Source organism: Mytilus trossulus, chromosome 8 (assembly GCF_036588685.1).
Source record: "Mytilus trossulus isolate FHL-02 chromosome 8, PNRI_Mtr1.1.1.hap1, whole genome shotgun sequence".
Taxonomy (NCBI): domain Eukaryota; kingdom Metazoa; phylum Mollusca; class Bivalvia; order Mytilida; family Mytilidae; genus Mytilus; species Mytilus trossulus.
Window position 1 is genome coordinate 18,931,303 of NC_086380.1, and position 12,084 is coordinate 18,943,386.

Below are 12,084 nucleotides of genomic sequence, written 5' to 3' on the forward strand. Positions count from 1 at the left end.
TTATGTTTCCACCACATGCAGGAAACATATCATTCGATGTTGTATTGCACCTAAAAACAAACAACAACATTATAATAAATTATTTATATTCAATATGCGTATACAAACGGATAGTTATAATTTGTTAATTTAAATGTTTAGAAAATGTTTACATAATAGAAATATTTCATCTTTTCAGTTCGGGAAAAGACAATGTCAGTTTCTTTAAAATCGAATTTGGTTGATATAGTGCATTTTGCTGGTTAAAAGTAAAATCACAAAAATACTGAACTCAGAGAAAAATCAATTTGGAAAGTCCATAATCACATGGCAAAATCAAAAAACATAACGCATCAAAAAACGAATGGACAAGATCTGTTATATTCCTGACTTGAATATTCACTCTTTAATTGTGACCAATTATAAACCGTATCGCCACTTGGTGAACATCTCTTTTGAATATTGCAGCTTGAAGATATATTGCTGGAATAGAAACTGCCTACAAAAACTAAAATAACTTACCGCACTCCAAGTTAAATTAAAATTGGAAAGTCCCTTATCAAATATAACAATTAAAAGCTTAAATACATCATCAAACGAATGAAAAACGACTGTCACATTCCTGACTTGGAACAGGCATTTCTTTTTGCAGAAAATGGTATTAGACGACGATAATATACAAGACTGTATATCGGTATTGTACAATATTTTACTGATTGCAGGATAAATTATATATGAGTGGTAAAGCATTTGACATTTTGTCCATTTTCTGATAAATATAGAATGACATCAAAACAAAACTCTGACTGCTGTGCAATAAAACGCAACTACACAATCAAGACTTGTCGTAATATTCCGACTTATTGTTATTTAGCATTAGTGCATTCTATGACAGTGATATAATTTATTTGTTTTGTTTACGTATCGTTGTCAATATAATGGAATGTAATGCGACTGTCATAAAAGCGAAAGCTTAAGCTCGCTATAAAACCAGGTTCAATCCACAGTGTTCTACATAGGAAAATGCCTGTACTAAGTCAGGAATATGACAGATGTTATCCATTTGATGTGTGTGAGCTGTTGAAACAATTTGAACATATCCATCGTATCTGTGAAGCAGATAAGAGATACAGTCAACCAACTCGTGATGGTGTCCGTGAAATTTTCGAGTGGTTATTTCAAATGCAACGCTTGGAACTCTTAAGGTGCGTCAAGTATTGTAATTGCTACTTGACTTTACACAAACACTTCTTCCATAATGCTATGCATGCGACATACTGTTGTTGTCTGATTCATCGGGAAAGAAGAAACATTATTTTGAATAAGGTTAATACGTACAATCTGTACCGATATTTTTAATAATATTAATATATCTTTTATGAAATCATCCATATAAAACATGCCTGATTATATTTGACACAAGTAATATAATATCGCGGAATCGATTTTGTAAATAGGCGAGATAACAAAAGTCATGGCCGTTTTTCAGTTTACGCTGACGACACCTGTTAAAATCTTGTGTAAATGTCTAGAAAACAAGGTTGTTTGTTTTCCTTTTTCCAAAGCAAGAACAGGAAGTAAGTTATTTTTGTTTTGATATTAGTATTCCCTTCGATCTGTGTTATTGTTTCGAATTTATGATTTTGCAAGTATATTCTTTTAGATGCATGTTGTCCAGATTTACCGTGTTAAAGAATATACAATGTCATTAACTTATTATAAGTAACCTAGTACAAATATTTATTTAACCAAACAATATGTAATTTTAATGTAAAAAAAATAATTATGATGTTTTGAAAGTTTATTTTCTAGAAGAAATATATGATTTTGGATAAGAATGTCGTGCTTTGTACTAAATTAATTGAATGCATAATATCGAAAAGATTCACCACACATAATCATACAGCTTTGTATAGGTACTTACCATAAAACAGGCATTCCGTCTGTAGTCAAAATATTTAGGGAGGCATAGAAATAATGAATAACTGAAAGATACTTGGCCCATTCAACCCAATGAGGCATATGCGCATTGAAAAATCCAGCTAAAGTATAAATAAAAAATTACCAAGTTAACTAATGAGCCATGGGACAAACAAAAATGTCAGTCTTTTAATACCAAAAAAAGGAGGCTTTCATTCTGCTACTTGTGTGTTTTTTTTTTTATTTCCATGGGACTTAAACTTAACAACTAATCGAGTACCGAAGAAGAGTGTTTGTGTATTAGAGATATGGCATCTTGAACTTTTAGCCTGATTGTTTTGATCAGTACTGTAATTCAATTTTAGATATGGTTCTCGTGAACAATACAGAACATCAAGATTAAATTCCTAAATCGCAATTTCAAGAAGCTGACAAATCCAACGAAAGAATGAAATCAACTCTTATTCTTGACTTTGTACAGACCTTTTTAGAATGAGATTGTGTTACTACTAGCTTAAACTCCAATTTGTTTGACAGTTGATAATAGTTTGGGGATATTGCTTTATTTGGATGAGCGACTTAAACAGACGTAAAAGCCTAAAACTGTATAAAACAAAGAACACAAATTATGCAATACAACGGACTAGAAATATTTAGATACATACATATGAAACTCACATAAAGCAATTGAAAATATCATATACGACCTTCCTGTAGTTAAACTGTGATTCAAGTTTTCAATTGCACTTCCAATTACATGGCCAATACTCTGAAAAATAATTGGTAATATCGATATCGTAATTGTAATTGAAATTAACGGTGTCTGACAATCATATAACTACAGTATTGGAATTAGTGTCTACATATATATTTTTGTACTATCCCGAATTAGTAGTTTTTTTTCATTTTTATCAGGTCTTTGAAAGTGTCTGCCGTTTTTCACATACATTTTCATCGGTATATTCGATATTTCAATTCTTCATTTTCAAAATGTACTTTTTATCAAAGTGTATGTACCTGACGCAATCGCGATCACAAAAATATTCAACTTAGTTTCTAAATCCAACTTCTGTCTCTCTTTTAGTCAATGATTAAGGACCATCAGATTCGTTACTTTGCCTTAAGATTTGTCATCGAAATCATGTATGATATAACATGCTCAGTTTATCTTTGATATTGTTTTCAGATGGAAACCAACAGCTATCAAAATGCTATATGATTTTACCTGAACGACTGCACAGAAAAGAATATTCACACCAAGAATAATTACAAATAAGGTTCCATCCCCGATTGCAGACATCCAAAAAACAATACTATAAAATAGTACTGGCACAATAAGAACCAATGGAAGATCACTTGTAATTCTTGCAGCATAATAAGCTGACAACCTGTACGCTCCTGCTTCTCTTTCTTTCCTTATAACGACTCGTTCTGCTGGAACTAATTATAAATGGAAGAAGGTTACATGATACATATCACCGTGAAAGTAAGGATCAATGCTCGTAAACTCAATCGTTCATTTTAAAATCGCAAAATCTGAAAAGTTCTGAAAGCAGACGACTTCGTTAAGGAAGATGGTTATGCATTATTTTGTTTACTAGTAACTCAGATTGTATTTGTTTTTTAACAGTTTTACTGGGGTTTCTTCTATTTTGAAATACTGTTAAAAAAATATATTCTTGTGGTACTTTTCCCGGGAATAGAATAAGTAACATTAATGCTGTTTTATGTTATATTTGTAATTATGATTTGTAATGGTATCCAGAATGAAATATGAGAAAAGGAAAAACAAAAGAAGTAACTGAAAATCCGTGTATTGTTTGATTGTTATCACTTTATTCATTTACCCCAGGTCCATCATCGTTTATTCACAATATCATACCTATAGGAGAAGTATTTAAGATTTGATACCGTTCACATTAACAATATGTTCTTCTAAATGTCGATTCGATTGTACAACACATAGTTCGGTTGTTTTTAGAGGGATTAATTCCAAAATAAACCAATTTAAAATTCCGTTTTATCCCTTCCTATTATTTGATAATTCATATCTATATTTATCTGAAACTTCTCTGTAATGTATCACGATCTAAAATCACGTATTTAAAACAACTTGAGACTCCCTTATCTATATCGCTCATCTGCAATGTTTGTATTGAAATTGAACAGTGCAGAAGAAATATTTAATGGAACAATAAAAAAAAATAACAGAGAAGAGACGTTTGATTCTAGATGTCATCATGTGAGCTGTAAGAAATGCACTTTTTAAAATGAAAGTTGTTCTGGAGGCACATCTGTGCATCCGGGTTTTTTTTTAATTTATTTTGATTCATATAGTTTAAACAAACACTCAGTTATATATCTTTGGTATGTGCTTTTTTTTAGCTTGGAAAATTTATCGAACTATCATGCCAGTATGGATGAATTCTTTTTATGCTTTACTCATCCATTAAACGGGATAAAATACGGGAATTGGGCACTGGTTAAAAGGGACTTCAACACAGACCAATATATAAAGATATGCCCAACCGAGTTACCTAATGACCTTCAAAATTAATGTGCAAAATCCAAGCCGTATAGTAAGCTTCACGATTACAATATTTGAATATGTATATATAGATTCTCACAGTGATACGATTGAATTATCGGATGTATCCTATCGAAAAAGTTAAAATATCGAATTTTTAAGTCCGATCAAAGCGTAATACGTAAGAATCTGTCTATCTAAAGATTTTCAAATACATTTTTATTTTCGATAAACGAGAATTCTTTCGAGTGCCTTCTTCATGTAAATATCGAAAAGTAGTACATTTCATTAACACCTGTTAGAAAATTTTGGTTCATTTAGTGAGCATTTGAAGGTTTTGACCCGTTAACTCATCCCTTCAACTGCTGAGATCATCGGCAAATACAAGTTGATTTTTTTTTACATAATGGGACCGGAAAGGGTTAAATTGCCACAGAATTAGCGAAAGAAATTTGTGCACAAATTAGTTAATGAATCTCATTTGTATATAATAGATATAGGAAGATGTGGTGTGAGTGTCAATGAGACAACTCTCCATCCAAATAACAATTTAAAAAGTAAACAATTGTAGGTTAAAGTACGGCCTTCAACACAGAGCCTTGGCTCACACCGAACAACAAGCTATAAAGGGCCCCAAAATTACTAGTGTAAAACCATTCAAACGGGAAAACCAACGGTCTAATCTATATAAACAAAACGAGAAACGAGAAACACGTATATATTACATAAACAAACGACAACTACTGTACATCAGATTCCTGACTTATGACAGGTGCAAACATTTGCAGCGTGATTAAACGTTTTAATGGATCCAAACCTTCTCCCTTTTTCTGAAACAATAGCATAACATCACAACATAGAAAAACATACGATAAAATATCAATTGGCAGACTTAACTCAATCAAAAAACGTATGATTACACAATGAACGAATAAATTTGATCTGCGATATCTGAATACAAATGCACAGTTATTTAAATATTAGAGACAAACATTCATGACCAAAAAGCTAACAAACAAATTCAAACACAGGACATCACTGAGAAATATTTAACCAATCAATGTTCACTTTAGAAAATCTTGAAGTTTATACAAATATATATATATATATATATATATATATATAAGTATGGAAATAAAATTTGACTTCATTCAAATCGGCAGAAATCAGGTGTCAACCATCTAATATATGATAAATGATCGGTAAATTTCTATATATTATTTTTTGCAATATTTTACTACTGGGAGTCATTTTGTCCCGGAGAACATCATGCAGTCAGTAGCATAATAAATTACATTTTTTACATGTACATAGAGCCTTAATTATATGTTTTATGGGTTCAAACAAATTTTATACTGTAATAATCTATAAACCTCATTTTTTAATAAGTGTTTTTTTTTCATACAAAGTCTCAATTTAAACGGTGAAAATATTTGCAAAGGGACTTTTTAAAAAGCTACAGGATAAGTTACAGGATAAGTTACTTCTTAATGAATATACAAAATGGTTTAATACTCACATTTAGATATTGTTCCTAGGATAACATTAAATCCCCAAAAGGAAGCACAATAGAAAATCTGAAATAAAGAAAAAGAATTACTAGATGTTCACTAAAAACAGATTAATTTAATTTAAAATTTAAAATCACAGAGCTTGAAGTTGCAGATTATCACCATTAGAACAAATATCAACCTTCGCTCAGCAACGTTTGACATCATTTTTGTAGTGTAACTATCTGCCTTATTTCTAATTATTATCATTTAAGCTACGTGTCAATTTTAAACCTTCAGTTGTTCTAATAATTTTGTTTGTAACAATGACTTTTTTGCCTGTATATCATATTATTATTGTGAACCTTTGATTCGTGATTTTGTCTTTTGCACAATGAATTAGTATGGAATTGGCACATATAAATTTCATTATTCAGATATCATTCTACGTAAGTGTTAAGCATCCATTATTTGAATTGAAAATATATTGAAACATTTAGTGCATTCATCGGTTTGACATTTCTCATCTTCTTCATTTTTTCGCTTCCATCTCTTCTCCAGAAAAATTTGGTCAAACTTTAAGTCATTAAAAGCTATTATTAACACTATAACTTGAATCAAACATGCACCTTAATGTTCTGAAACGTTCATGAGACAAAGAGAACAGAGATAAAATCATCAATTTCCACACATTTCTCACTCAATTTCTTTGATTTCTTTTTATATATCAATCAAATCTTATAATGAGAATGGAAATCAAAACTTACAGTTCCCATTTTATCACGTAACGTCCTGTATGAATATTCTGTCTGGAAGTAGATCAATCCACCGACTACTGCCATTATTAGAGCTGAAATAACTTCATAATGGTCCAGTATTGTACCCTTAGATTGTTTGAACTGACGCCATGTTAACATACGATATTGAATCCAAAACGAGGTTGGCCACACATGATAGGGTTTCTGTACGATCTCCATATTCTCGAAATCACCAGTACAGACGTCAATTATTGCCTTGGTAGAATCTTTATGTTAACAACAAGTGTACATTTATGTTAAGACTAGTTTCTATTTTTTGTCACGGGTGGGCATTTTTTTACAATATTCAAAGATGTTTTATTATATTTCATTCTCATATCTTTGTATATATTAAAAGTATTTCTTATACTAAAGGTATACATCTTCCATATAACCATAAACGTTTTATACATGTTAAACTTAAAATAATATATTTTGATATGTTTGTAAAATAAATAAAAAATCTGTTTTTGAAAAAAGACGACCAAGGACAAAATATAGCCGATGAGCTTGAGTATCATATAGAGATTTTATATAGGACTGCTGCTTTCATTAAATTATCCCTTTAACAGTTTTAACAAACAAAATCATGATTTTTCCCATCTTCTTTTCCTCCATTCTGACATTTACTCGTGTGATTTATCAACGATTATAAACTTTTTATTAGCAACTCAACATGTGTCACTAAACGAACAGGATCTACTTAACCTCCCAGAGCACATAAGAACACCCTCTATTTTTGGTTGTTTTTTTGGTTGTTTTTGATATTGACTTTTGTCGACTTGTTTTATTCATTGATAACTAATTTTTTTCAGATTTGTTGTTTAGCGCATTGTTTACATTGTCACAACCTGTTCGCCGCATTCGCTTTTGAAAATACTATCGAGTATTTAATTGTTAATAAAATCGTTACATTAGGAACGATCAACATTTTTCTTTAAAGATTTTAAAGCCAAGGAGAAAAATATAATTTTTGTAAAATTTATATTACATATGGATTTAAGAAAATGTTCATAGATTTTAATTTACCACAATGTCTCAATCCGACCAGTGAAATATCAGTATCAGAGGTGTTTATATAACTTTGATTGTAGTGACTATGTTGACCATGGGATAATGGACTCTGTTCCAATGCATTGTCAAATATCCTGAAACATGTAATGCAGTTCGTATAATCGATGAAAATATCAAAGATAAAACGATAGCACGTCAACGAAAAGGTATTTTTCTTACTTTTATCGTTTACATTTAATATGTTTTCCAGTTTCTGTGAGAAACTTTGGTATTATATTTATTCTACTTTTTTCCTTGAAGATATGCTCCTCTACTGATACGTATATTCACCATTAGTTATAATAAATAAATCTATAAATGTCATATGCTTTGGACGCACCTAATTCATAAATGCTTATTTTTCTTTTGAAATTCAACACCTTGCTTAGTTTCGCAACATATTCATGTATCTGTTTAATCAGAAAACTCTCAGAAACTCAGTTATGATTGTCTTCATATATAAATTAATGTGGGTTTGCAAAGAGCTTGCTATAGTGTGTAATCACGGTCTATTATTAATGCGGTTATATAATCTCAATAAAGTTTGATCTGCTGATTTGTTTATGTGTTTCTCACTCATACACGTATTGCAAATTTCAATTTATCAATAGTAGCAAACTTGATCATCAGATTACAAGTGTCATATTCCTGACTTAATAAGATATTTTCTAATGTAGAAAATGGTAAACCTGGTTTTATAGTAGCATATAAATTCCTTATATTGAAAACGATATCAGAACAAAACAAACATACATAGTGTGTAAAAATGTCAAAATAGGGGTATCTCATTGGCAATCATACCACATCTTCTTTGTTATAGTATAACAGTAAGTATTGTTTGGTAACCTTAATCACTATAAAGACAAATGTGTAACAAAGAAAAACAAAAATACATATGTTTCTCCCGATCTCATGAAGATAACAAAATTGTTTTCATTTTATTAGGATTTTGATTATCAAAATAATCCTCCACTTTCATCTTTATGTGCGAAACAGTACTCATCATTAAGAACGAAGTTTTTCATGTTGAAATGAAACGAAACATTGTTTAATATAACTGTGAGAAACGTAAGCATATAAGTTGACATAATATAATACCTGTTCCTTTTAACCTCCTCGAGTATTCTCAGGCCAGTGTTTTCATCTTTTTTCATAAGATCCACTAAAATGACAGAATATTTGGCTATAGGAATGTATCTAAATGCGAACACCACATTATTCTACAATAATTGTAAAATTGGTATCTCGCTATATATGGGAATTCATTAGGAGGCATGTATTCCTGTCTCTCCATTCAAGCAGAACCAATTATTATGGGTAAAAAGTACCAAAATGACAGATTTAAAAAATAAAAATAGAAAAAACAAAATAACTCGCAAAAATATAGCTAAAGTAACATAAATCTCACAAAACACAAAAAAAGGAGGAACTGACATAACCATTTCTGGTTCCCTTCGAAACATCGGTTGTGCCGCTCATGACAATGTAATGGTCAGTACTGGGATGCATTCGTAAATTCCGGGAATTTCAAAAGGGAATAACTACAAATGAGAACAGCATGTCGTCTATTTTCCATGATTGTAAAGTATATAAAAACTATTTCATAAAGATAACTTTCGCTTAACAACGAAATTCTTTGTTATCAACGACATTTTATCAAGGTAAGCTCCGGACTCAATCTTCTGGGAGATGAAAACTTTATTAACGGGGCTGCTTTATTGTGGTTTAGGAGTTCATTTTTTGTAATAAAGTTTACATGTAACGGTTAATTAAAAGATTGCTGCGTTCAAATAGAATAACATTATCTGCTTTTTCTTTTCTTTATTTTACAATAAAGCAATGGTCAGAATATCATCGTCATAGCTAATAAAAAAAGATCATGCTAGCTTCTTTTCGTTTTAAAACCATTCCCTGTCTTGAAGCCAATAAACGAACATAAAGAGGAACAATATTGGTTCCTATATGGATTATTTCTGTCTGTTAAACAAATACATATCCACCCAAAGTTCCAAAAATTATTTGGATGATGTCAGATGCAAGATTCAGATGAATGGTTAATCTATAACTAGCATATATTTTTGCAGACTTTAAAAACCCTTTCTTCAGTCATTGAAAACATTTCCTATTATTTACTACAATATATATGTTCATCTGAATATATTGGACAACTGTGCCATTTTAAAAAGAATGCAGTGCATTTTACATTCATTGCAGTTTAAAATGAGTAAAACGGTGTCTTTGGTCTATAAACGATAATTTTGCATCACTTTTCACATATGAAAAAATTAAAATCACAAAAATACTAAACTCCGAGTAAAGTTAAAAAGAGAAACCCAAATAAGTTGGCAAAATCAAAAGCTCAAACATATCAACGGATGGATAACAACTGTCATTTGCCTGACTTGGTACGGACATTTTCATATGTAGAAAATGGTGGATTGAACCTTGTTTTTTGTCCTTTCATAACTTTTTGTATGCCAATGCATCAATCAATTTTTCGGTTCTTTGCATATTTATATTGTAAAATACAATATGAAGCCTTGTTGATCTCGTTCGCTGTATTTAGTGGACAACAAAATTGCATATTGTATGTCGCAGCTGATATTGTAACATATCAATATGTAGAACACCTGATAATCAATACTTTTTGCAGTTTTGAATCACAAAATCAAATTAAGATATGAAGCGCTACTATCTGAAAACATAAGTTTAAATAATTTCATAAAATTAAAGAAATATATATGTTTCGGTCAATACTTTCTTGTACAAATATTTTGTGTATTTTATTTTTTTCATCAACATCAAAAATGAAATTGTTAAGCAGAGTTTTCATACTTTTACAAAATGTTTTAATGCTGATCGCTAGAAGATTGACTACTACACAGTAATCCTAGTCTTTATGGCTTGAATCTGTAGATTGGCAACTACACAGAAACATACGTCTATATGTCTTGAATCTGTAGATTGGCAACTACACAGTAACAGACGTCTATATGTCTTGAATCTGTAGAATGGCAACTACACAGTAACAGACGTCTATATGACTTGAATCTGTAGATTGGCAACTACACAGAAACAGACGTCTATATGTCTTGAATCTGTAGATTGGCAACTACACAGTAACAGACGTCTATATGACTTGAATCTGTAGATTGGCAACTACACAGTAACAGACGTCTATATGACTTGTATCTGTAGAATGGCAACTACACAGTAACATACGTCTATATGGCTTGAATCTGTAGATTGGCAACTACACAGTAACAGACCTTTTATATGTCTTGAATCTGTAGATTGGCAACTACACAGTAACAGACGTCTATATGACTTGAAACTGTAGATTGGCAACTACACAGTAACAGACGTCTATATGGCTCGAATCTGTAGATTGGCAACTACACAGAAACAGAAACAGACGTCTATATGGCTTGAATCTGTAGATTGGCAACTACACAGTAACAGACGTCTATATGTCTTGAATCTGAAGATTGGCAACTACACAGTAACAGACGTCTATATGTCTTGAATCTGTAGAATGGCAACTACACAGTAACAGACGTCTATATGGCTTGAATCTGTAGAATGGCAACTACACAGTAACAGACGTCTATATGACTTGAAACTGTAGATTGGCAACTACACAGTAACAGACGTCTATATGACTTGAAACTGTAGATTGTCAACTACACAGTAACAGACGTCTATATGTCTTGAATCTGTAGAATGGCAACTACACAGTAACAGACGTCTATATGGCTTGAATCTGTAGATTGGCAACTACACAGTAACAGACGTCTATATGGCTTGAATCTGTAGATTGGCAACTACACAGTAACAGACGTCTATATGACTTGAATCTGTAGATTGGCAACTACACAGTAACAGACGTCTATATGTCTTGAATCTGTAGATTGGCAACTACACAGTAACAGACGTCTATATGTCTTGAATCTGTAGAATGGCAACTACACAGTAACAGACGTCTATATGGCTTGAATCTGTAGAATGGCAACTACACAGTAACAGACGTCTATATGACTTGAAACTGTAGATTGGCAACTACACAGTAACAGACGTCTATATGACTTGAAACTGTAGATTGGCAACTACACAGTAACAGACGTCTATATGTCTTGAATCTGTAGAATGACAACTACACAGTAACAGACGTCTATATGACTTGAATCTGTAGAATGGCAACTACACAGTAACAGACGTCTATATGACTTGAAACTGTAGATTGGCAACTACACAGTAACAGACGTCTATATGGCTCGAATCTGTAGATTGGCAACTACACAGAAACAGAAACAGACGT

General features: G+C 31.4%; 1 protein-coding gene across 1 annotated transcript; it reads right to left on the reverse strand.

Moving 5' to 3' along the window:
* Window positions 1-6,893, reverse strand: LOC134681469 (uncharacterized). The gene is made up of 5 exons (XM_063541106.1): window positions 6,684-6,893; window positions 5,946-6,003; window positions 3,125-3,339; window positions 2,578-2,668; window positions 1-50 (listed from the first exon to the last, which is right to left on the reverse strand). The coding sequence occupies exons 1-5, from the start codon at window positions 6,891-6,893 to the stop codon at window positions 1-3; spliced, it is 624 nt and encodes a 207-aa protein (XP_063397176.1).
* Between the last annotated feature and the right edge of the window lie 5,191 nt (window positions 6,894-12,084).